This window comes from Pelodiscus sinensis, chromosome 23 (genome assembly GCF_052426305.1).
Source record: "Pelodiscus sinensis isolate ZL-2025 chromosome 23, ASM5242630v1, whole genome shotgun sequence".
NCBI lineage: Eukaryota > Metazoa > Chordata > Testudines > Trionychidae > Pelodiscus > Pelodiscus sinensis.
The window spans coordinates 13,336,942-13,364,221 of NC_143074.1; the positions used below are offsets into that span (position 1 = coordinate 13,336,942).

Consider the following 27,280-nt stretch of genomic DNA (forward strand, 5'->3'; position numbering starts at 1 on the left):
ATGTCCCTAAAGTTGCACATCCAGAGACCAGGACAGCAGTGCAGGGACAAATTTAGGTCTGTTGTATATAAACTAGTGTTCATGTGTAAAGTACTTTTTTTCAAACCTTCAAAGCAGTTAAATCAAACCGACTTTTTACTGGGCCACTAGGTCATAGAGAACATGCATCTGACAAAGTGGGTCTTTGCCCACGAAAGCTTATGCTCCAATAAATCTGTTAGTCTGAATCTGCATAAGCAAGAAGTCCTGTGGCACCTTATAGACTAACACGGCTACCCCTCTGATTTAGGTCACAGCAACTGCAGTCCAGATTTTTAAAGGTATGCAGGCGTTGTTGCATTCATCATTGCAAGGCTTAACTGCTTTAGGAGCTGATATTTTCAAAATGATTATTGCAGTGCAGCCACACCTCAGATCTTTAAACATCTGTCCCTGTCTAATTTCAGTGTCTGACACTGAAGTGATAGAGCTCCTTTAAAAAAAGTATGTAAACAAACACTCTTCCAGCCAGCATAACTGCATTCTTCCTCTTCTCAAATGACTGAACTGTTTTTGTTCAAACTTCCCAAAACCCCATTCTAAGGCCAGGCCTACTCTAGGGGGCAATGTCGAACTAAGGTCCGTAACTCCAGCTACATGAATAGTGTAGATGGAGTCAACATACCTTAATTTGACTTACTATGGCATCCCCACTGCAGATCAATAGGAGAAACTCTCCCATTTACTCCCCTTACTCTTTTTGCTCTGGTGGGAGTCACAGAATCAATGGGAGCATGATCAGGAGTTGTTTTAGCAGGTCTTTACTAGACCCACTAAATTGACTCCCAGTAGATCGATCCCCACAGTGGTGAGTGTAGACAAGGTCCAAGACCAATAATTATACAAATGTCAGTCCAAAAAATAGGAGTTTGACAAAGTTACCAGCCCCTGGAGAGGCTATATTCTTCCAATTATCAGCATAATTAGTGCCAAAAAACACCTAAAACCCCCAGTGTGATGTAAAAGTTCAAATACAACAAGTATAAGTGTTCCTTCACCATCCCCCGGATTACAGCAACTATACACAAACATTGCACTCCAACAGATTTGTTTCTACTCATTTGCCAAGACATGTTGTAGTTGAATATAAAAATCAGAAGGCATCAAGCAATTCACTGTGAATGTGAAGGAAGCAGAAACACTCCAAAGAGAGCCAAGCTTGTGATTAATATTTGGCTATCTCTTGAAGTAACACACAATGTTGTTCCCATCTGCCAGTCTGTGAGGTAATGGCAGATGTCTCCTTGCAGATATAATAGCCCAGCCAATTATAGCAGTAGCTCTCAGCATTGAGTGACCAGGTGGGTATGGACCCTTTTTTGTGAATCAACAGGACAGTTTTGCTTGCATTCTCTCTATGATTAAGAGGGTTAAATGAAATGGAATGTCTGGAATTAAAGGTTTATTTAAATATGTAGATGACTTTTCATTCATGGTTACAAGATCAATATTCGCTTTCCAGTGGAAGCATTTTATTTGGTTCAATTCTGTGTCCAGAAATGAATGAGTAGTATCAGAATCTTTTACAATGGCAATGAAATCACAACACGTGAGATGCCACCAAGAACTAGAATTCAGTGCGCAAACACATACACACACACACACAAATTTAAAAAGTGCTCAGCATCATGTTAAAATATAATTTGGCTTCTTTTAAGTCTTTTGACACTTCAAGCAGGAAAAAAAAAATCAATATGCAACCATCCAAAAAGAACTTTTGAAAAATATTCATGATTAAACACAACTTTCAGTATCACTAAATAGGTTTCTTTTCTTCTGTTATTTACAGATGTTAAGAAAGGGCATTAGAAGCATTGTTTTGCTTGGGACAATGGTGAGTTTCCATGTTAGAGTGTGTATAATCACACTTCAGTGTGATCTTAGTGAATTCAAGCAAAGTTTTCATAAACCAGTCATATGGTTAGAGAAACGGGGGAGGGAAGGGGGAGGTAACACAACCTTTATTAGACCAGCTTGAGAGACAAGCTTTCAAGCTTACATGGAGCTTTTCAGGTATGGCCTCGCCCATCTGGTGAGTCTAATATCCTGGGACCAACACAGCTAGATCAACACTAAATATCATATGTCTTGTGTTTAATCTGTCTTATTTGTTTTAAAGTTAAACACTATCACTTACCTACTTCTTACTCTGAATACATATAGCAAAAGAAATAGATCAAACCTATAGTACCTGACTGGTGGCAGTTTCCTTGTCATCAGTTTTAAGGTCCAGGCTTTCTGAAATGGGGCAGCGGGTTTATAAAAACTCCACAGACGGTCTTCTAATAAATCCCTTTCAAAGAAAATCAGATGGCATGGCCAAAGCTAATTTTTCTAAAGCACTAGGTAGAGCAACACTGACATTGGAATAGTTCAAATGTTCCACAGAGGCTGACAATAATATACTGTCCACCTAGTTTAAATATATAAAAGAAAACTCTCTCATTTTTACATAGATGGCACAAAAAGGGTGAAAATCAGCTGATTCTCACTGCTGATTCAACAGTGCATCAGACACGAATAAATACTGCAGCTAAAAATATTTGTAGATATTTGCATGCCTGTTGGCTGCTTAACCAATTTAGATCCCCTGATAGAGAGATATGCTGATCTTGAAATGCAAACGAATGATCACACACTTATGTTACAGTTCTGCATTACGACATTATAAGAGCAAATTGCGCACATGGTGGATTTTATTCTGGTATCAAAGACATGGATCTAAAGAACGAAGCGAACACAGTAGCAGCAGTGGTATAGATGGCAGTTGAGCTGATTCTGACCCTTCGGGCTGTGACAACATTGCAACTGAAGGGCTTCGGAGGTTTCTGAGTTTATACCATCTGCTTAGATAATGCAGCCTCCTGACCTATGTTAACTTGATTAAAAAAATTGTCGTCTTGCTTGCTGATGCTTATACTTATTAAGCATGATGAAGCATTAGCTACAGTATCAACTGTAGAAGTGAAGGACTCTGGTATTAAAAATATATATTTTTTTATTATTTTAAGAGGGACAAAGTTGTGAACACAACATTTAACCTACCATAAAGACAACCATCTCATCCTGAGACAGGAAGAGCTAGGTGTTACTGTACATAAAGACTCTTGGATACTATATTTTAATATTGCCCCTTCTCACAAGAAAAGGGACAGCATTGCAACAGACATGGCCTGCCTGCAAACCAAAGCTGACAGGTTTCATTTTAGGGCCATTAGCCACAAGACCATTCATTTTAAATCTCTCATTCTAGGCCAGGGGTGGCCAACCCATTACAGATGAAAAACCAAAATAGTGGTGGATGTAGCACAAAGAGCCAAGAGAAAAAAGTTGTTGAGCCACAAAAAAAAAAAAAACAGCCACCGCATTTGGTTGAGCAAAAAAAGAAAGAAGGGGGGGGGGTTGAAGGCCCCAGCTGCAGCCCTTTTAAGAACAGAACAGGCATTGCCGTTTTCGGGTTGACTACCCCTATTCTAGGCCTTCTACAAAAAGTCCAGAATATTTCTGAAGAGGTGCGGATTTTCTGAAGAGGCCTTGGAGAGCTGTTCTTATTTTCCACTGGCTGCTGTTACACTAGGTTTGAGGAGGTGTATGATTACCACAATAGCCTAGTAATGTGAAGATTCTGTAAGGAGGAGGAGTCAGAAATTCATAGTTGTAGGAGCTTAGAAAACAACTAACCCCTCTTGAGTGAGTTTAGCTCCACATCAGCCTGATATCTGGAAGCAGCATAATTTCTTCCACAGTAGATCAAGGATGAGGTACAGCACCACCATCAAAATGTTTCTCCTTTAAATAAGATCACATGACAACATGATGGTCGATACACAATGAAGAATTCCTGTTTGAAACGCCCAGGCAAAGGTCTAGTCCGTGGCAAGATGCAGAGGGGAGTGGAGAGCAGGTAATTTTATTTTTTAAATGTAAGTTCTGCTATTCGAATATTCTGAGGAGAGTGTGCAGGAGCCCATGCAAAAGGAGAAGGCAGGTTAAAAGCTAAAACACTGGAAAGAGGTTAAGCACAATGAGCTGCAAAGTGATGCGACTGTTAGGAAGGTATGCGCAGGCAAGGCAACAGGGCGAGCATGCAGGCTGAAACAAGATTCAAATGGAGGTCTTGGTGATGGGGGAAATGTGGCTTCAAACCCAAATACCTGGGTATGTGTTTGCGTGGGACAGGGCACAGGAAAGCAAGCATACAGATACAGCAAGGCCAATGGGATTGAGCTCTTCGAGGGAGCACCAGCCATTTAAAAAAAGGTGGAGTGACATTTGGGACTCCTTATGGAATATGTAATATTGAATATCAGGCGTGTAAAACTGAACAATCAAATTCAGTGTCCAATTCAGCTGCTGTCATATTATTATTGTAACTGGCTTTCCACTTCTATGGATCTCCTTCCCTGGCTGTCTGATGAGCATATCTGCAGGATTAGCATTAAAGGCACCGTGTGAAATGCTGATGGACCAGTGCATACATTCAGATGGACTGAGGGCCACTGGAGAACAGAATCCCAACTGGCACATGCGTGGGACTCTCTGGTTACCCTTGGCATCAAAATGCAGCCAGCATCCTGTCTGGTTGTGGGGAGGGTGGTGGGAAGCGGGGGCTTGTTGGTGATGCTCTATGGAAGGACAATGCCCATTTGGCAGAACAATGGGGAATGTCAATAAGTTAGTTTGAGCCACAAGTAACATGCCATAAAAAAGAGCAAGCGGCTGTGTAATATTGGGATGGAATTTAGATTCAGCTTTTTCAAGTGCTAACTCCAGACCAGACCAGGAGTCTGTTTATGTGGGTGAATTTTAACTGCCTGCGGGGTGAACAGACCATTTGTTTCTCCTTCTGTGACAAGCTCGCCCCAGGTTCTTGCACCAGCACAAACACCTTTAGGAATCTAAAACATAAGAGACAAAAAGAGAGACTCGGGTTAGAAAGAGGCAGGAGGAAGGGCTCGCCCAAGAGCGGCACTGCTTGGGGGAGGTTCAAAGGGGAGGATAGCACAAAGAGCATTTATCAGGTTGCATCATAAAAGGGTTAAGAGAAGCTCTAAGTCAGGGAGTAGCTTTGGCCAGAAACTACCCTTGTTCACAGAGTCAGTCACCATGGAGGTAACTCTGCCCTTGGTGATCCCCTAGCCTCAGGCTGGAGCTTTATCTCGAGCACAGCTCTCTTCTGGTGACCAGCTGGGATGCAAAATTCAAGAATAGATCCCTACCAATGTGGACTCTGTATTGTTTATACCATTGTTTAGGTTGTATCAGCAGGGGAGCAGTGGGTGGATTTGGTCAGACCACAATTCCCAGTGACACTGAACTCCTGCTTGAAGGCCAGTGGGATATTTTTATACCTGGGTAAAGCATTTTGCAGTGATTAAAACACACACATTCAAAGAAAGCTGAGAGTTCATCAAGCAATAAACAATGAAGACCCTTCATACTGATGGGAAGTCAAGAAAGCAACAGGAGAGATGCAAACATTCCTATTTAAAAAATGTGATGAGGTATATTATTGTAAGCACACTAGATCTGGGCCAGCACTAACTTTCCCCAAATGTTCAAGGGTGTTTGGTTTGTCCCTTGAGGAGAAAGAACAAAGGGTGAATTTCCCTATACATGAGAGCACATTTGAATCTGAATTATGGTTCAGAATTATGGTCTCCAATTTTCATAAAGAAAAGGAAAAACAAGGAGGAAGAGGTAACTTTAACAACTCTGCAGTGTGAGCTCTTTCTTAAAATGTAATCACATCCTTACTGCTACAAAGTGCTTTTTAAAATCAGCAGCAGGCAAAGGGAGGGTTTGAACCACTTGTTTTGCATCAGAACAGGCAATGTGTTTATGTAAATAATCATTAAAAAAACCAACAAGAATGAAAAAATAAGTTTATTAGAGGAAGAGATGGTACAGCTAGCTCTGGGGAGAACTCTCACCCAGTAGATGAGTTTTCTTTAATGAATAAGAATAGAAAAGGAACAATCACATTGATCAGATGTAACAAACGTTATCACAGAACACAAGTTTCTATAAAAGTCCAATCAGAGGCAGGCAGCAGGAAACATAAGAAAAGTTATCGACTTAACCACTGAATAAGACGTCTTGTTATCAAAACAAAGATAGGGTTAAGCAGTAGAACAGAAAATAAAACCATTTTAATGTGTGTATCTATATAAAATCAAAATTCAAGTAACTTTTGTTATTAAGTTATATTATATAAAAGTTATTCTTTTTATGGAGAATATTTTTATGGACAATATTTAACAAATGGAATTAAATCAAAAGAGATGTCAAAATCCGGTTCATAATTACTATCTCCTAAATATTTTGGCAAGTGTTAAGTAATCATATTATAGATCCTAGAAAAGTGCTTCAGTGTGGTTAAAAAACAAATCAAGAACTGGGGTTACAATTGTGAATAAATAGCAAAGCTGCAATGAAGCCAGAATCCTAGAGCTGTCCATAGATTTATTTACATACAATGGGGAGAATGGAACCAACACTAGCTAGATCACTGAAATACTAATCAAACTGTGGCCCCAACATTTGTTTCAAGAAATAAAACCTCTGAAACAGGCTCTATTCATTGTTTGTCACCCATACAGGCAATATTTCTAGGGGAAGTGAACAGATCATGTTTGGGAGCAGCTACTCTAATACTAAGAGGACATGTTTTTGTAACTTCTTTTGATTATCAGTCTTTACTCACATAAAGACAGTTTTGTTCTTAAGCAGACTAGGAATTTCTAATACTGCCAGACTGGATCAGACCAGAATATTCATCAGCTGTCAGTACCAGATACTTCAGCGGAAGGTGCAAAGAACCCTGCAGCAGGCAGTTGTAAGATAATCTTTTCAAAGAGGAATTTTATTCCTAACCCCCTAAAAAGAATCCTTGAAACATCCGGATTTATAGTCAATATATTAAATTCCTTGTTCACACATGTAAGTATCCAGCATTAACGGAAGCTGCATGTGTGCACCTTAAGGAGACTGGATTATTTCTGTACCATTTCTTTACATTATGTTACAAGGGGAAGGGAAAATTGTTCTTAAGCAAAAGAAGAAAAATGCTGCAAAACCTGTAAGGACTTTAGTTTATGGGTCAGTAGCATTTTTCTTTTTAATAATTCTTCATTGGCCAAATGTAAACACTTCCACTGATATGGTATCAGATCCAAATGAAATATTACCCAAGTCTAGTGGCAACAGAAAACCTGCTTTGTTTTTAAACCCGTTGAAAGTTCCTTTAAATACTTAAGACTGATCTCTTAATAGCCATTTTTATAGATTTTAACTAAATCAAGGAAGTGAGTTAGGCCTGGATCTTCAAATATATTTAGGCTCTTGACTTCCATTAAAGCAACTGGAAATTAGGATCTTAGATGTCTTTGAGGTTATGGGCCTTAAAATGTACTTTTATTGCATGTACTTTTGCTTATCTGTACATGATGTGTTGTTTGCATTTGTATTTACTGAAACTGCATGTCTATTTTCTTAAAGACAACACTCAAAAATAATTAGAAAAAAAAATCAAGAAAACTTAAAAAAAATTACTCAAATGGCCAAAGGCTAAGACAAAAATGAGTGCAAGTCTATGTCTAACTCTTATGCAGCACACATGATGTGCAAGAGGATACAGGTTTATTATTACTATTTGCACAATGCCACCAGTGTACTAGATTCTTTGCTAGGTGCCAACTGTGTACGAGGACCGGGAGTTCCCTTCAATACCCTCATACACTTGGGTGAGCTAAGAACACAGTTGCAGCCTTTATTACCAATTTTCTTGCTTTTGCTGGCTTCAGTCAATAGTGTTTCACCTGCCCTTAGACACCTGGGCATGTTCTGATGTGTATCCCACCAAACCTGCTGCTCCGCTCTTGTGCAACTGGCTTCATAAACTGCTCTGCGGATGTCTATGAATGCCAGTGTATTTGAGGGGAGGGGTGAACATTTGTTATTTTGAGGTGGGTTTTTAAAATACTGTAACTCACCTTTCTGTTGGCCCTGCTGAACAGTACCGAATTTTCTGGACAAAAATTAAGTCTACGCTTGCAACTATCACTGTGCTTGAGGCAGGCCCTACTTTGCAGGCAGTCTCCCTACCAGGAGTACAAAGGTAAAGATGGGATATAAGATGCTGAGCATTCTTCCTTTCCCTATATATGGAATAGGCAGCACCTGCATTCATAGAATCATAGAATACTAGAACTGGAAGGGACCTCAAGAGATCATCAAGTCCAGTCCCCTGCTCTCACAGCAGGACCAAAGCATCATCTAGATCACCTCTGATAGATGCTCTTAAATATCTCCAGTGATGGAGATGCCACAACCTCTCTCGGCAGGAGGAGAGGCTGAGGGATTTGGTCTTATTTAGTCTGCAGAAGAGAAGAGTGAGGGGGGATTTGACAGCAGCCTTCAACTTCCTGAAGGGAGGTTCCAAAGAGGATGGAGAGAGGCTGTTCTCAGTAGTGACAGATGGCAGAACAAGGAGCAATGGTCTTAAGTTACAGTGGGAGAGGTCTAGATTGGATATTAGAAAAAACTGTTTCACTAGGAGGGTGGTGAAGCACTGGAATGGGTTACCTAGGGAGGTGGCAGAATCTCCATCCCTAGAGGTTTTTAAGTCCTGGCTTGACAAAGCCCTGGCTGGGATGATTTAGTTGGGATTGGTCCTACTTTGGGCAGGGAGTTGAACTCGATGACATCCTGAGGTCTCTTCCAACCCTAGGATTCTATGATTCTATTATTTGTTCTTTACAAATCCATGCTGGCTGTTAACTATCACCTTATTATCTTCCAGGTGTTTGCAGATTAAATCCTTAATTACTTGCTCCATTATCTTCCCTGGCACAGAAGTTAGATGACTGGTCTGTAGTTTCCTGGGTTGTTCTTATTTCCCTTTTTATAGATGGGCACTATATTTGCCCTTTTCTAGTCTTCTGGAATCTCTCCTGACTTCCATGACTTTTCAAAGATGATAGTTAAAGATTCAGATACCTCCTCTATCAGCTCGTTAAGTATTCTAGAATGCATTTCATCAGGCCCTGGTGACTTGAAGACATCTAACTTTTCTAAATAATTTTTAACTCATTCTTTTTTTATTTTAACTTCTAAACCTACCCCATTTCCACTAGTATTCACTACGTTAGGCATCCCATCACCATCAAACTTCTTGACAAAAACCAAAACAAGAAGTTGTCGAGCACCTCTGCAATTTCCAACTGCCCTGTTATTGTTTCTCCCTCTTCACTGAGCAATAGGCCTACCCTATCCTTGGTTTTCCTGTTGCTTCTAATATATTTGTAGAATGTCTTCTTGTTACCCTTTATGTCTCTAGTTAGGTTAAGCTCATGTTGTGTCTTCGCCTTTCTAATCTTGCCCCTGCATACTTGCATTGTTTGCTTATATTCACCCTTTGTAATGTGACCTTGTTTCCACTCTTTATACGACTCCTTTTTTATTTTTAGATCATGTAAGATCTCTTGGTTAAACCAAAGAGATCTTACATCTTATTCAATTTTATATCACTTTGCAAGAGTAATGAGAAGATAAAGGATGCTGAGTTTTCCGTACACACTATCTTGGCAAAGGGAGAGATCCAACTGACCCTCTCTTTGCCACAGCAAACTTTAAACCTCTGGATTATGGCAAGATCACATAATAATGCAGGCTGCCATTTCATAAAGATATGGTACTGCATTGCTTAATACTGAATCAAAGTAGAGTGAATTAATTTAACTGTATGGTTTTGTGTAGGAAACTCCTCTATTTGTATTGCTTACAGTCCAGCATGAAAGTTACATCTTCCTTTCAAAAGGGACAAAAAGACTTGGTTGTGACAGTCCTTTGACTCTGTGAAAGAGGACGGCAACTTGCGGGATTAAATGACTGAAAAATCTACGAACTGTTTCACAGTGAACTTCAAAATCTTCCTCATTTGAAGCAGGAGACCACTTCCTCATTGATATAACCTCTTTTTCTTGCTCACTGGGCTATATCAATCAGCAGGGAGATATCTGAAGGGAGCAGCACACACACAATTCCATGCACATGCTTTTCACTTTTGGCCCTCAGCCATGAGGTGTAAATAGCGACAGGAGAAACAGAAAAACAAAAGGCATGAATCCAGGGTCTGAAATATTCCCTTGAGTGTACATGAGCAGAGGATGAAACAGCTAATTGTGTGGTGCTTCATTAATAACATATGCCTCAAGGAGAATTTTCTGAACTGCAGCTAGGGAGAGGGGAATTCTAGTTGAATGCCACCATTCTATTGATTTATCAAGGATGGTAGGAGATGTTGTAGTTACATTTTCCATACCCCTCCACTTCCCATAAATACTAACAAATGGCATGATGATCCCTGGCTCAACGTACATGACCCACAGACAGTATATTAGGCTCTGAAAAGCTGCCTCACTGAAAGACAAACAGCACCCTCATTCATAGATAACATTTCAGAGAGTCAGTTTGCAACAAATAGCATACTTCTGACTGTGGCCGAGGCGTAGCTATAAAATATCACCTGGATAGCTAGAGAAGACACATAGTTATTAAGAATGGCCTTATAATTCCCACATTGATATACTGGCAGTTTCCAATAACAGCTCTATCCAGAGAAGGCTGTATCAGCCAGAGAAGGCTGTAATAGTTTTATCCCACTCAGTAGCTTGAACCAATCAAAATCAAATTTTATAGTACATAAAGTCATATGAGTCCATTATTTAAGTGTATGAAATAATGCACTTTGTGGCATTATGTAGTCCTTAAAAAGGCTCTATCTGTTTGAGGGTGGGATGTCCCTGTGGAAGCAAGCAAAGCAATAAAAATGTTATTAAATATAAGTCATGGCACCTTTGGCATTTTTGTCCAAATAGACTTCGACATAGGATGTTGGGACATAACCCTCTTCATTTTCATTCCTCCTGATTCGTGTCCACCCATCACCTTTATCTTCCTCTATTACATAGAGCAATTCGCCTTCTGCTACTGAAATTGTGCCTTCATTCTGACCTGAGACACAAAGTATAAAGTAGTTTAATATTTCCTGTCCATGGGAAAACATACAGACCCAACCATGGCAAACTCAGCAAAGGTACTGAATACAATGTCCCTTAACCATGAGCAGCAATAACTGGGAGAAAACAGCATATATTCAAAGAACCAGAAGAATGCAACCCTGACATCAGACCTGTGACACAAAATGTCAATACAGTCAAAAGTAGACACAAGTGTGTCACAAACTGGGCCTCCAATGAACATCTTTTAATTAGTATTGAATATTCAGCCTTTACTGTTATTGTGCTGAGATGTAGCTACCAAAGGCCAGTGTATCTATTTACTCTACACAGGGTAAATTTACTAGCCCTTGTGTCTGGCAGTGATACGAGGATCTGTTCATCTAGTCTACATCTGAATATTATACATGTAAATGAAATAATCCTTCCATAAAATCTATTCTTTACACTCACAATTGCTCATTTAATGCCTCTCTTCAACAAACTATCCACTAGTCTCTGAAAGAGCTTGTGAAATAATTTGGGCCAAATGTTGCAACCAACAAAGTTGGCAGGAATATTCCCATTAACTTTAATGGATGCAGGAACTTACCCTTCAAGTGTGAATTGTACGAAAAGGAAGAACAATTGCTCACACACTCTGTGATGTTGCAACAGAGAGAGAGTATGTGGGATGCAAGAGACTCGTGTTCTCTTCCTGCTCTTACACAGATTCCCCACTTGAGCTTGGACAAGTCATTTTGCATCTCTGTCCCTCAGCTCAACAATACAATGGAGATAACAGCAGATCCTTTCTCTAAGCCATTGTCCATTGTTACGGGGTTGACTATCTCCTGAGAGCTCTATCGTAGCCAGAAGTTACTCTGCAGTGTCCTCCCATCTGTTTCTCCCTCTTCAGGACCTTACACAGACTCCACATACTTGTTCTATGGGGCCTGGTTTTGTCCAGCGAAAATTCATTTGAGATCTCATGTTTATTTTCAGCTTATGTCTAACGAACAAGCATTTCTCTTACTGCTCCCAGTTCTTTCTGCTTTGAGGGCTCTGCACTCTTCTCTTCGCTTGCTCGTGATCTTTCCTGCCTTAGCAGGCTAGACCCAGTCCTTTCATTTTTAGTCTTAGCTCCAAATCCAAGTACTACTGGAGCCTGCTCAGTCCTACCTTTCTCTGAGCATCCCTCGTTGCTGCAGCTACCAGAGGCTTTTTAGAGAGGAATCATTTGATCCCTCTCCCGTTTGCCTGCTTCAGTAAGCTAGACCCAAATCCTTCATCTCTGGCAGGACAAGCCACTATGATACACCCATCTTCACAGCAGGAACTGTCTTTTATTCTGTGTGTGAACAGTGCTTAGCACAACGGCAACCCCTGGATGGTATTCGTAAAGTTGTAATATAAATAAGAAGTGAAATGGAACCCGTGGGTTAGTGGTACCTTCAAATGTATAGAGAGCTTTACATGTTCCTATGGTAGGGAGTGGTTCTTCGTCATCAAACTCGTCATCAAACTCTGTCATTGGCACCTTCATCTCACTCTCCTGACTTTGCTCCTCTGTGTAACTGCCATCTGGGCTGCTCAAGAAAGGAAAATATACAGCAACTATAGCAACCAGCTCAGGAGCAGTATGGTGAGGAAAATATACCTGCCAGGAACACTCAGCTGTGGCAAGCTGAAGGTCAAGTGAGTGATAATTTAGATGAACATTCAGAGTGCGCCATTGTGAGTCATGGCATTTCCAGCATGGTGGGGGAAATCTGTTCAGTCAACTCCTCCTGCCAAAGCCTTTCAAATGCACCTCTCTCACTTGCCTTTCTGCATGGCCAATGCAGTAGTTCTCCATACTACTACACAGAAGCATGCTGCATTCTCAGAAAGACTGTTCCAACAGAAGAGGATGTATTGCTCAGTATCCTTTTCACATTGGAAGATGGGCCTAGGATTTTGGGCACTCTCAGGCTATGGCTACACTGGCAGGTTATTGCGCAATAATGGCCTTTCTTTCGGAAAGCATCCACACTGCCCACTCGCTCTTGCGCAAGATGATTTACAGTACGGCTTCTTGCGCAAGAGCTACGCTCTTTTTGAACAGGTGTGAGCTCTTGCACAAGAGGGCAGTGTGGACGCTCAGTAGGGATTTCTTTCACAAGAAATCTCTATGGCTAAAATGGCCATCAGAGCTTTCTTGCGCAAGAGAGCATCCACGCTGCCATGGATGCTCTTGCACAAAAGCACAGCTCGCACATGGCAGTGTGGACTTTTTTTGCGCAAGAGTTCTTGCACAAGAACCCTTGCGCAAGATGTTCTTCCGCAAGAAGCTGCCGGTGTAGACATAGCCTCAGAGCGTTTTGGCACCTGGATATCTCCCCTTTTAAGTTTTTAGGTTATTTCCATTAAGAGATCTATCTATTGTGGTGTGTAATGTCTGAGAGCCTTATATGTACTGAACAAATGGCATGAATAGTTCCAGACCAGCCAGCATTAGAAGTTTCCTGAGACAGCCAGATCACATGAGATTTCCTGTCCAATTTTTCATTCTCAAGTGGTTTGGCGGGGTCTTTTCTGGGAAAAGATGGGATTTCATCCTAAGTGCAGTGGCTGGGAACCACCCCATTTAACATCTTGGTCCTTCTGCACAGGAATCATTTCAAACAAATCAAAGAACAAGTTCTGCCACTTACAAATCTGGAGGCACCCCCCAGAAGTCAGTGGAGTTACTCTGGATTTGTACAGACATAACAGCAAAGAAAACTGGCCCTCATCTTCAATCTGATGTACAGAGGTGAAATTTATATCTATTCAGAGAGCTAGCATGACACTTAAGGATCACTTCCATCCCACTTAATGTCCTAAATGAGACATAAGCGGTCAACAGGCCTTGTGCTAACTTCCTGCACAGGAGTAAATTTTATCCTGAGTGCATGCCTGGAAGTGACAGAACCCAACTGGGCTTTGGAAAACATTACTCTTCTTTGCATTTCCCTAATGTTTGCTATGGCAAATTAGAATTTTCTGTATCAAAACAAGGAATCATTAGAGTGGGGGTTTGCAGTCTCATCATGGATTAGGATTCTTGTATGCAAGATTTATACATCTATTGCTGCAGCATCACAGCATCTTGTAAAGAAGAATTTGCATCTAAAATGAAATTAAGAGAGGCGTCACAGTAATAGCATGTTTGTCTGGCCAGCTCTGTACAGATACTGTACCTCTCTCGGTCCTGTGCACAGTTATTGACTGCTGAAGTGTTCTGGGTTTCATACATTCCACTCTGTCGTCTGCTCTGTTCAGTCCGTACAGGTAGCCTTCCTTCAACCTCAGCTAACCAGCCCTGCAAAGAAAAAGCAACTGATTTCATACTGAAATGCATTAGATAGCTAAAGGACAAAGTACTTTTACTTTGCCCCTCTGGAGTTATACCTAACACCCGAACCACCAAACTACAAGCAAGGAACTAGCATAAACACATTTAAATTTACCTTCAATTTGCTGTTGCGTGAGGCAAGGGGGAGTAGATTCTGCATTCTAAGGGTACGTCTAGACTACATGCCTCTGTCGCCAGAGGCACGTAGATTAGGCTACCCGACATAGTAAAATGAAGCGGCGATTTAAATAATCGCCGCTTCATTTAAATTTACATGGCTGCCGCACTGAGCCAACAAACAGCTGATCAGCTGTTTGTCGGCTCAGCGCGATAGTCTGGACGCGCGGGTGTCGACATCAAAGGTATTTGTCGACCACCCAGGTATGCCTCCTGGGTTTACCTGGGTGGTTTACCTGGCATTCGAAGTTGCAAATGAAGCCCGGGATTTAAATATCCCAGGCTTTATTTGCATGTTCCCATTCGGTCGCCATTTTTAAACTAAGTCCTTAGTTCGAATTACCATTTCACTGCCGTGTGTAGCCGCGGGCAGTTAGTCCGGATTAGTGGCATTTAAAAATGGCGACCGAACGGGAACATGCAAATAAAGCCTGGGATATTTAAATCCCGGGCTTCATTTGCAACTTCGAATGCCTACATTAGCCTCCCTAGTTTGAACTAGGGGCTAGTATAGACATACCCTGTGTGATCTTCCCCTGCTGCCTTAACAGCAGTAGTTTACTGTAACTGGGCTGAAGTGCTGCTTGTCTTGGAAAAATGAGGTAAACAGAAGAAAGCCATGATAATTTTAGAAACACAGAAGTACCCAATAAAAACTCCATTATTGGCCAAATGGAACAGGACAATAGTTGGGAGGAAAGGGAAAGCTGCCACCGGCTTTCAACAGGGCCTCACAAGCAATGGAGAATAAGGCAAACTAACATAATTGGCTGTGTGCATTCAAATCCACAGCATACTCCATAGCATACAGAATATAGTCCTTCCCTGTCCTTACAATTCATCTGCCTTAATTACAATAGTTTCTGTCTATCATGGGTTCCGTTATTCCAACTATTATTCATATTCCAGAGTCTTTGTATCTTTAAAACGCTTTCTGTTAACAATGAGGATTGTTCCTTAAAATGTGCTTCATCTCTTGCTTTCTGTTCAGCTGGGCCTTGTCTACGTTACCAAGATTTGTTGACAAAATTTATGACAACGCCCAAAAGTCTACAAAACAAAAACTGACACTTGTTCCCTCTGTTAACAGACTGTGTTCACTTTGGGAGCGCCATCATAGACAGTGAGCAATGCACTGGGGGTATGTATCCCACAGTACAGTGCTGTGGGAAGGCAGAGCTGATTGCTGCAAATTCTTCCAAATTCTCCCTCAGCCTCCTCAGTTGCTAGGAGCAACATCATGAGTAGTTCTGAGCCCAGTTGGAGGAATGTCCAGTCCGTGCAGCAGTCTCTCCCCATTCCCCCCCAGTCCCGTACGACAGCAGTCTGCCTGTTGCAGTGTTCCTAGTGCAGGGCAGAGATGGAGCATTCCAATTATCTGTTCTTTGTTTTCTCGACAAAACAAACAGCAGTGTCTACACTGGCTCTTTGTGACAATAAAGTGATGGAGAAAGAAAAAAGTTTCTCACGGGGTGGCAACAAAACACGATAGTGATGACAAGGACTTAGCCAGCACAATCCATGGACTCTCATCACACTTAAATTAGCAGATTCTTTAGACTGTTTTTACCCTGTTTTGGATCCCCACAATATCTGGGTGGGGGTTGGGTGAAGATTAAGCTTTTGGTGCCCATCAGTTTTTCACCACCATCAGATATCAGATTGGCAAAATGCACCTGGGGTATGAAAGGATTAAAGTGGAGTTTTTCTGAGCTTTCACCGGGTGTCTATGTCTTCTGAGAGGCATTTAAAACTTGATACTGTTGCATATACAAGAATCATAGAATACTAGGACTGGAAGGGACCTCACGAGGTCATCAAGTCCAGTCCCCTGTCCTCATGGCAGGACCCAGTACCCTCTAGACCATCCCTGACAGACATTTATCTAACCTACCCTTAAAAGAGTATCAGTGCATTTCGGGGCATTTGCCTGCATTCCCCTGATCTATATAACCTATTTTCTGTGACAAATGATAGGAAAATCTAGTTGTCTGACAAATACAGAGGAAGGATCCAAGATATAGTTATGCTAAAAGGTGGCTCTAAGGCAGGGGTGGGCAATAATTTTTGACCAGGGGCCACTTCAGAAATTTTTGAAGTGGCCCCAGGCCACCGGAAGGGGCAAGGCCTCAGGCAGAAGGGGCGGGGCCAGGATACTTCCATGCTTCCCCACCCACAGACACTGATTGTCCTGGGGGTGGGGGAGCACGCAAAGTCTTTGCCCTCACCCCCGCTCCAGTGAGAACTGCCAAGCTGTTCTGAACAGCTGGCGGTTCCCTCTAGGCGCCTGCGCCCCTGGCAGTGGGAGGAGACTTTGCGCACTCCCCCAACTGCCCCAGGTCAATTGGAGCCTGGGGAAGAGGGAGCACACAAAGTCTCTCACTCCCTGCCCCCGCCCTGCAAGGAAGCACCGCACTTAGACAATCACCAGCTGAGCAGCAGGGCTTGGTGGGTGGGGGGAGTGCGCAAATGTTCCTGGCACTGTGGGAGCAGGGCAGGAGGAGACTTTGCACGCTTCCCCTCCTGTCCCCAGGCCTTCATTGGCCTGGGAGCAGGGGAGAGAAGCATGCAAAATCTTTTGCTCCCTGCCCTCCAGCGCGCGGTGCTTAGAGTCAACCACCAGGGATGACTCTAAGCGCTACACGCTCCCCCATCCCTAGGCCCTGATTGGCCTGGGGGCAGGGCAATGGCATGGCCTCTGCAGGCCAGATCAACCAGCTTGGTGGGCCGAATCCGACTCTGTGGAGGCCTTTTGCCCACCCCTGCTTTAAGGCTCCAATTCAGCAAAATACTTAAATGCTGCCTAATTTTAAGCACTTACTTAAATCCATCCCTGTTAAGTATGCACTTAAATCCTTTCCTGAATCAGGGACTATTTGTTCAAAGCTACCATCATAAAAGGGCATTAGTACTTAAACCCCATCCATACCTCAAATTTCTGAGCCTCTAATCGCAGCTTTTCCATATTTTGTCCCAGTTCAGCTAGTTTGTAATCTACACTGGCTGCATCTCCCATCTGCGGGTTCTTGATGTAGACGTCTTTCATTTTTGTTAAGGCATCTCTGTGAGAAATAAGGAAAATGCAATACAGGTAAGTAGAGCAGCAGCAGGGTGGGTAAATCCCTTTGGAGAAACCAAAAAGTTCCAAAGCCATCATTCTGCATCTGTGGTTCAAGCACAACAGGTTATGAGTGCAATGAAGTGTGGGGAGATTCTCTGCCAGGGCTTTTGTTTTGTGTCACCCAGATACTAATTAAATATCTCTCCTTGATGCATCAAAGTCATTTGCTTGGAAAAGAGTTGGTAAATTATCAGGCACTGCAAGAACTGGATATAGCCAATAGCAATAATATGTAAAGCTTCAGACATTACACTCTGTAAAACCCTTAGTCATACTAGGTATGTCTACTCTACAGAGAAGATCAACCCTCCCGAGGTCTAACTTCTAGCGTTTGATTTAGCTGGTCTAGTGTAGACCTCCAAAGTGAATGCTGAGAGCAGCTCCCTGCAGCATCCTGTACTTGTCTTTCTGCAAGGAGTAAGGGAAACCGAAGGGAGTATATGCTCCTGTCAGCCTCCCACTGGTTCACATTTTGGAAAGCTGGACAGCGTACCTTAAGCCAACCAGCCTGGTCTAGTGTAGACCAGGCTATTAAGTCTTAATCCACAAATAACCCACAGGGTTTCTTCAATGTTAGTAAAGATGGCAGAACTATAGGTTGAACCTCTCTAGAACCTCCAGAACCCTCAGCACCTGACTGATTCTGAACAAGAGAATTTGCCAGACCACAGGAGATCAATATTGTTTAGCAGCATTGTAAACACTTCCACAGCTTACTGCACTGTTAGAGGACATTTAGGGGTAAATTAGAGCTAAATAACAGCACAGAACACTGAGAACCAGGACTGGTGGCTATAAACCAACTTTATGGGAACATGGGAAACTTGGCTACACCTATGAAAAGTGGACATCCAGCTAACTAAAATCATTCTGGATGACAGATGTTTCTGGATGAGAAAGTTCTGGATTAGAGAGGTTCAACCTGCAGCTCTACAAGCAAATAATTTCCAATAGTGTTATCAGAAAGGTATTAAGCCAATGTAAGCATGCAGAATTACAATTAATGGGAACTGGACATCCAAATCTCTACCCTTAGTTATCAGTGGAAAGGTGACTGAATTCTTGAATTAGGACATTTGGGGGGAGGAGATGGGGAGATTTAGGTGTGGAATTGTCTTTCACTCACACATTTTCCACTAGTTAGCACTGGGATTTCCACTAGTTAACTCTGAAGAAAGATCTTGCCAAAGCTTCCACATTTCTCCCATCCCTCCCTCCCACATTTCTCCCATCCCTCCCTCCTCACTCCCCAAGAATGGCCTCTGAACTTGCTAGATAAATATCTTTCCAGCCTTATGGTCACATTGAAGTGCTTATGTCATCTCTCCACATCCTGGGCTGAATGCCATTTGAATGGCTTGGATGTGTATATTCCAGTAACAATGGAGTGATGCTGATCCCCTTCACTTTGCCTCTTGCATTTGTGCACCTTACGAATATGCAACACACTTTGCTCCTGATCAGCAAGGATCCTAGTTTTTCCATGATAAAAAATCCAAAATTCTCTATAAAACCCCCCCAAATCTGTGTTTTTCTACAATTAAAGCTGAAAGCCCGAGCCCTGCTGCTGGGGCTGAAGCATGAATTTCTCATATTCCTGTGTGCATGCCGGGGCAGGGGATTCTGCTGTATGTAGAAAACAAAGATTCTCTGTAGAAAGGCAACTTCTGCGTTTTTTTCACATATTTCAGTGGCAGACAGATTTCTAGGATCCCTGCTGATCAGTTTATTTCACACTGCTCCAATGTTTAGACTAAAACTAAATCCAGATGGTTTGGCTTGGTAACAGTTAGACCTTAGGTCTTGATGTGACACTATGTCTAGTTGAGCTATGCAGCATTTTGAGATTGTGTTATATCAACTCATGTGCAAAATGCTTAGGACATCGCTTTTGTGGGGCAATAGCAAGAATCTGATATCCCAAAGCCAGCATTAACATGCTACATGACTTTCTGTGCTCAATGAGAAGGCATGTCCTGCAGAGTCATCTTTAATGACAAAGTGTTGCACCTGACTTAAGGCAGGCTAAGGGTGAATTTTATGAGATTTTGTCTGCAGAAGAAGAAACATTTTAGGATTCAGAAAGGAGTTGATTTATGATTTGAGTTCTCATTACTGGTATGACTATTTAACAATGCTCCAGACATTACTTGAATCAAAGTCCTACAATCCAAGTTATAATTCTTTTTATCTGAGAGGTTCCCACAAAATTTTTTACAATTGCAACCCTGTGTCTGCTTTTGCTTTGTGCATGGAGAAACTGGGAAAAGGAGTGGGTGGAAAGGAATTGGGATTGTTCTGTGGTTGGGACCCAAAGGGCAGTCTTTCCCATTTTAACTCATTTTTTATACATTCCGTATGTCTAACTATTGCTGCTAGAACTTTGCTTACCAGTCTCATCCCTCTGTCTAATGTAACTCTCACTTTGTACTAATTTTATGTATGATCTTAATATTAGGTTACACTGAAATCAGTCAAAGAAAATTAAACGGAAAAGGGAATTTATTCAAGGAGAAAAACTATAGCTATAATATTATTTCAGGGGGACACGTGAAACAAAAGTAAACAGCTATCTATAAATCTCCTTTCTTATTTCTGATATGAAATAGGGATTAACATCCCCACATCACTTATACAAATAAACTGTGAACTGATTTTTAACAAGATTATCAGACCAAAGTTGAATACTTTTTTTGGGGAAAACAGAAAAGATGCCAATTAAAATACACAAAGGAAAATCCTAGCCTTTCCCTATACTAACCTTTTTCTAATCTTTACATATCATTTTGAAAAAGATAGCAAAGCTTTTCTGTCTGTTTGAAACGTGTATTACATTTAATTTCTAAAGCAGTGGTTGTCAAAGAGCGGTCCATGGACATTCCGCAACCATCTTGCAGGCGGGCTGTTGACTCAGGTCTGCCCTCGCCCTCCCCCCACAGTAGGGATCCCACACTGGTGCTCCAGGCCCCTCCCCCCCGCAAGGTTGTCTTTCTGCTGTGAGAGGTGGAGTCTCAAGACTCGTGGGCCGAATTCACCTCACGGAAGGAGGAAGTGGCTCCACACACTGCCACATCCCCTCCTCCCGGTTGGAGAAACGGCGGTGCAGGTAACTGCTCACATGGAGACTTTCCCCACTGCTCCCATTGGCCGGAATCCCGGCCAGACCTCCCACCCACCCTCTGCCCGCTCCTACACTCATTTTGTCATCATGGGTGATTGGCTGGTAGACCATAGAAAGGTTTGAGTTGAGCAAAGTGGGCTGTGGGCCAAAAAGTTTGAGAACCACTGTTGTAAAGTAATGGCAGAAGCAAAGATGTGAATAAACACAGGTACACTGCAAATATGAAAAGCCAGAACTGATCAATATAAATGGAACCACTTGAAGTGCTTCCTTCTCACGTACGCTAACAAATGAAATCTCCTAATAACGAATCTGCAAAAGTGCAAGAATCATTAACTCTTCTGTTTCAGGGAAATGGACACTGGAGAGCACAGAGACTTTTAAAATGGGAACTGATGAACAATCTCACACTTTTGTGAACACTGCCCTTCTGATAACAATTTCTGCTTTTAGGAATCTCCCTAGTGCATGTGATTCCTAAGCCTAAAAAAGACAAAAGATTTTGGCTAAGTCCCAAGTACACTACACAACAGGAGGTTATTATTGGATTTGCTATTAGAGGACTGTATCTTGCATTACAGGGAAATGTGTCTGATAATCTAGGAAATGTTTTCCATCTCTGTTATAATCCTAAACTCATGAGCAATAGAAAGACACCAGAAATGGAAAGCGTCCAAGGCTTGATATATTTACAATAAACCACGTGCTCTGTGCTGAGGGGTCTGTGATTTCAGTAGTCTTGAAAGACATGGTGGTTTGGCAAACTGAACAGAGATGAAGCTTTTATTAAGGTACTGTAAATGTTGGGGCTGATTCATATTCAGAGACAAAGTATTTGTGATTCCTGCCTGGCTCAGAAGTACATGATTCATCCACTTAAAAAGACTGGTAAACCTGTGCCAGAAAGAAAAATTGTCTGTGATGACACCACTTACACAGGTCACATAGATTCTTGTGCTATTGCCTTACTATCCTGATATATCAGTGGTGGAATGCCCTTCAAAAGTGAGTGGGTGGAACAGAGAAATAATTAGCAACCATTCCCTTTGCTCCTTTTTACCTTCCCTGGGTAGGTCATAATTAAACCATTAATTTCAGAACTTAGACAATGGGGAAATTTTAGCTCGTCTCCTTGATGATCTTTAGTCATCTGGTGCCCTTTATGTCTTCTATTCCAAGAGCGTCATATCCAATAGTGATTCACAGGGCGTGTCCTACTATCTTCTTCGTATTTGTTGCCTGTGAATGAAATAGCTTCCTATTGGTAGTTCACAGACTAGTGTCTGACTAGTGTTCTGCTATATGAAAGTTTCTCTCTAATTCAGGGGTGGGAAACCTCAGACTCGGGGGGCTGGATGCAGCTCCTGGCTTGTCTTGATCCAGCCCCCGAGATTCAGGGCTCCCCCTGACCTTGGGGAGCCTGCACTGGTGCTCCATCCCCCCTGCTGTCTCACTACAGGGCAGAAGCACAGAAAATCTAGTAGGCTGGGCCACCCTAGGTCATGTGAGGGGACAATGGGGAGTGTCTTTCTGCTTCTCAGTTGGGGGCCATGTCAGTGAGGATTGGTTTTTTTTGGCTTCTTGCTTGTATGCAGTCCCCGACTGATTTTTCTGTGGGTCCCTGACCCAAAAAAGGTTCCCCACATTGTATCGTGGTTAGGCCTACCTTTGATCCATCTCCTTCTGAATGTCTTTATTTAGCTCATCAACCTTTTGCTGGAGTTTCTTCCTTCTTTGTTCAGGTGGGAGATTGCTGAAATCCTCTGGTCCTCCACCCTACATAGAGTGGTAAGAAAGAATAAGGCAAATGAGAAACTGAAAAATTCTGGTCCAGCCTCCAGAATTCTACACTGAAAACAACTCACAGCAAAAAATGTGCAAAATCACCATGGTCTGAGGCATTTGCATGCTTTTAGATCCCTAATGCCTTGAATAGGTTGGGATCTGGATACTTGAAAAACATCCCATTACAACAGATGAAATCAGCCGGGGGAACTCTCCTCCCTACTTAATGGCACCTTTCTAGAGCCAGAAGCAGGTCATCCACCACACAGGGCTTTCAACCCTGAAACCTGCTCCCTCCCTCCTGCTGTTTGCCAGAGTTTGACACACTTCAGGGCAACATGTAAGATGCACTTATTCAGCCCAGCCCATTTCTGACTACAGGCAGTCAGCACTGAGCTATTTTTAGCCTGATAGTTGAGTATTGCTATTGATCTCCTGCAGGATTGTTTATTTGGCTGTCCCAAGCGAGTAGCTTTTACAGGCGTTTAATTTATAGCTCATCTCTGGTGTCCAGATGCAATGGACACTCAAGACAAATAAAAATGAACTCGGAATTCTCCCTAAGTAAGGTGCAACATCGGTACGTCATTTGCATGAACTTCCTCCATTACTTGCATGCCATTTACTTACTAACAGTTTATTGCTTTTATCAAAAAAGATGAGTGCACCAATTCTATTAGCTATGTGGAAGTTCACATGGGGGGTGAAATTCACCCTGTTCAGAGTAACAGTGCAAAGTCTTGTCATCACTTAGATCCCTCTTAAGCTACTCGTGCTGGCTGGCCCTGGTGCCAGGCTCCTTGCACAAGGGTGAACTTCACCATCAGTGAAAGCCCCTCTCTGCAGGTTCAGGTTTTCCTGCCTTCCCCTGCTGTGCTGCACTTGTCATCCTCACTGAAAGCACTTGCCAGCTTTTACTCTCATGCTGTGGTTCCATTTCACCTGTGCAAGTGTAAACTGCAAACACAGCGAGGCTAAGGCTTCCTCTGGGAACATGGAAATTGTGCGTGCTAGTGCCATAGAAGTAACCTTGATAAATCAGGTAAATCATTTTCCACTTCCTTAGAAGTGCTCTCTGATGTTAAGGCTCTCTTGCACTTACTCGTGGTATAGAGGTTTTACATTTAGGGCTAGGCATATAATTTCTAACCATTCTGTATATTCTAATCAGTGATTGTTTCCCTGAATCATCTAGTGGGATTGCCTCTCCTCTCATTTACACTGGTTTAAATCAAGAGTAATTCCATGAGAGTCACAGAGTTATACCCTCAAAAAAAGAAAATAGAACAAGAGGAAGGAGAATTAGGCCCGCCCCATCGCTCATCTGTTTCTGATTTTGTCTGAAACAAAATACCCTGTCTGCTTGCAGACTGCGGCTCCCCTTCCTGGCAACACAGGTTAGGGAGTTGATAAAACATATGTACAGTGCGCCTCCAAATCTTTATGATTTTTTGTATGCCAGTCCCTGCTTTCTCTGGCAGGGAGATGAGTGGTGAGGGTGAGCAAGGCTTAAGACATCTCAACATTAATAAAATAGTTTTACCCTAATAAAATTACTAACCTGAATACAGAGGATTATACAGATTTAATGTCAGTAATTCCTTCATACAAAGGACTATGGGGAGCGAGAGCCCACCCTGCAGATGCAAATCCAGACAAAGTTCAGCTGGCCAAGCAGCTTAGTGATGGCTTGTGACTGAAGTTGCTAGAGGGATTGTGTTAAAATGCCAAATATTTTCTTCAGAAAAGTATGATTCAGCAAATGCTTTGCCTCAAAAGCTGCACACAGACCTCTTCAGTTCCACACTGGCTGGGTTCTTCAGGACAGCCTGCTCTTCCCAATTTGTGCTGCATTCTAGACAGAGCATGTGTTGTTTAGGAAAGTTATAATGGGGCACCTTGCACTCTCCCTGCCCTAACAGGAGTGGGAGTATAATACACAGTAGGCTAGACAGATCATTAAGGAACATGGGCATGACAGCACTCTCACTTAAAAAGACAAAGATCTCCCATATCTCTCTACAGGCATTACAAGAGGTTCATGTATGTTGCCAATGGAGTAAGATCATTAAAGCTGTATATATCTTGGTCAGGCTGAAAAGTCTGGAGTTTTTTGGAGGACAGAAGGGATATGTAGCTCTATGAAAGGCTACAAAAACACACTACTTAGAATATCCACAAGCAACAGACTCCCTGCAATGACACTTTACCTGCAAGCCACAAAAGCACCTAGTTGAAAATGGGAAAGCCTTTTAAAATAAAGGATGCCATTTATGGGGCCTAGGGGAGGCAGTACCCCCCCTCTAAAGTTTGAACCTCTGGATTCTATACTTGAGGTCTGCTTAAAGCCCATGCTCTGCCTCCAGAGATAGTTCTTACATGCAAGGAAGTCTGAGCTGATGGCAGCTTTGCCTTTGGGGCAGGGAGTTTGTTATAAAAAGAGAGAGGTGGGTGGTTAAAAATAACAAAAACAACAAAATAACAAGAATTGAAGGATCATTAAATCATCATGAACATTGCCGGGTACTCCACTTAAAAGAAGGGGGGTTTGGACCTGTACAGTTAAACTTATAAATGTTCTTGAAAAGGGGGTAAACAGGAGGGTGGCAAAATTTGCAGATACCACAAAATAGTTAAGTCCAAAACTGACTGCAAACAGTTACAAAGGGATCTCACAAAAGCAAGTGACTGGGCAACACAAGGGCAGATGGACTTCGATATTGATAAATGCAAAGTAATGCACATGGAAAAGTATAATCCCTACTATAAATACAAAAATGATGGGGGTCTAAGATAGCTGTTACCACTCAAGAAAGAGATCTTGGAATCAATGTGGATAGCTCCCTGTGCAGTGGCAATCTAAAAGATAAAAAGCTAACAAATTATTGGGAACCATTAGGAAAGGAATAGATAATAAGACTAGAAATATCATATTGCCTCTATAAAAAGTTATGGTATGCCCACATCTTGAATAATGAATGCAGATCTGGTCACCCCATCTAAAAAAAGAGAGATTGGATTTGGAAAAGGTACAGAAAAGAGGAACAGAAATGATTAGGGGTAAAGAACAACTTCCATATGAGGAGAAATTAACAAGACTGGGACTTTTCAGCTTGCAAAAGTGACTAAGGAGTGGGGGGATATGTTAGAGGTCTAGAAAATCATGCATGATGTGGAAAAATGGAATAGGGAAATACTATTTATTCCTTCACTAACATAACAAGAAGCTGACCCAATGAAATTCACAGGCAGCAGATTTAAAACAAACAAAATAAGTTATTTCTTCACAGTCAACCCCTTTCCCAGGAGATGGTGGAAAGGCCCAAACTCTAACAGGGTTCCAATCATACTTCCCTTTAAGGAAGTATGTGTGGCTCTGCACAAAAAATTCTCCGCTCACCCACCTCCTTTGCAGAGCCGCACAGCAGCACTCACTTTCCTGCTGAAAGGTGAGTGGTGCGGCAGGTGGCTGTTCCAGTGGCTTGGGCCGGTTGAGACGGCATGGTGGTGGGGGCCTGCTCCAATGGCTGGCTGAGGTCGCGTGGCGGGTGGCCAAAGCCTGCTCCAGTGGGAGGCCGGGACCTGCCACATGGCAAAGCCTGCTCAAGCGGTTGGGGCCTGCTGCGTGGTGATGTGTGTGGTGGGGTACCTACTCCAGTGGCTGGAGCCTGCTCAGGAGGCCAGGGCCTGTTTCAGTGGCTGGGGCCTGTCGCGAGCTGGGGCCTGCTCAATGGCGGGGGCCTGCCGTGGCTGCATGGCAGGTGTCTGTAGCCTACTGTGGCCATATCGCAGGGGGGCCTAGGCCTGCTCTGGTGGCCGGGGCCTGCTGAAGTCATGTGGCAGGGATTGAGGCTGCTCTGTTGTCTGGGTCACGTGATGGAGGGTTGCTCCGGTGGCTGGGGCTGCTCCTAGGGCCAGATCCAGCCTTTCCTTCTGCTCCCCCAATCCTCTGTCCCCCTGCCACATGTCACTGCACCCACCCTAGGCACCTCACTCCCTGCAAACCCTGGGCACTTGCATCAGCTTCCCTCTGCACCAGCTGGGGACTCACAGCCAGCCCTGTGAGAAGTAGCCTGGGGCATTCCCTGCCCTGTACACAGGCTGCCAAGGGAGCAGCACTCCCTGGAGGGGCATGTCTCACCTTCTTGACACAAGGTAGGTGTGATCTCTCTGGGAGAGTCTCTTGGGGAGCAACACCACTGGTGGGTGCAAAAGTGGCACACATCCAAACAAGCACATATGACCTCATTGTTAGTGTACAAGACAAACCTCGCTCCACTCATGGATGGAAAATCTTAGAGGGAACATTGGTTCCAATAAGGAAAAAATAAGTTCGAGGATATGTCCATCAGTGGCTACTAGCCAGAATGGGCAGGGATGGTGTCCCTAGTTTCCGTTTGCCAGAAGCTGGAAATGAGAGACAGGGATGGATCATTTGCTGACTCCCTGTTCTGTTCATGCCTTCTGAAGCACCTGGCATTGGTCTCTGTTGGGAGAGAGCATACTGGGTTAGACAGACCACTTGTCTGATCCAGTCTGGCCATTCTGATGTTCTTATATAGAGCCAAAATGTATCCCCTGCTGTAATCCACTAGATCCCATGTTCCTTCTAGAGCTGAGATAGAGCCAAGGAGTCCTGACAGTCTCTCTCTTCCCAC

General features: G+C 42.8%; 1 protein-coding gene across 22 annotated transcripts in view; it reads right to left on the reverse strand.

The window, feature by feature from the left end:
* Positions 1–1,428: 1,428 nt before the first annotated feature.
* FNBP1 (formin binding protein 1) overlaps positions 1,429–27,280 on the reverse strand; it is a 169,831-nt gene continuing 143,979 nt past the window's right edge. For 8 of the 22 annotated variants that reach the window (XM_075905380.2, XM_075905364.2, XM_075905368.2 and 5 more), the window contains 5 exons: positions 22,504–22,613; positions 17,525–17,657; positions 14,264–14,385; positions 12,492–12,631; positions 5,667–11,055 (listed from right to left, as the gene is read on the reverse strand). In XM_075905380.2, coding sequence (XP_075761495.1) covers positions 10,877–11,055; positions 12,492–12,631; positions 14,264–14,385; positions 17,525–17,657; positions 22,504–22,613 — 684 coding nt within the window. In that variant the 3' untranslated portion in view covers positions 5,667–10,876. Of the gene's footprint in view, positions 4,938–5,666; positions 11,056–12,491; positions 12,632–14,263; positions 14,386–17,524; positions 17,658–22,503; positions 22,614–27,280 lie in introns of those variants that run through there. The other 14 variants (XM_075905363.2, XM_075905372.2, XM_075905374.2 and 11 more) reach the window with 4 other exon arrangements.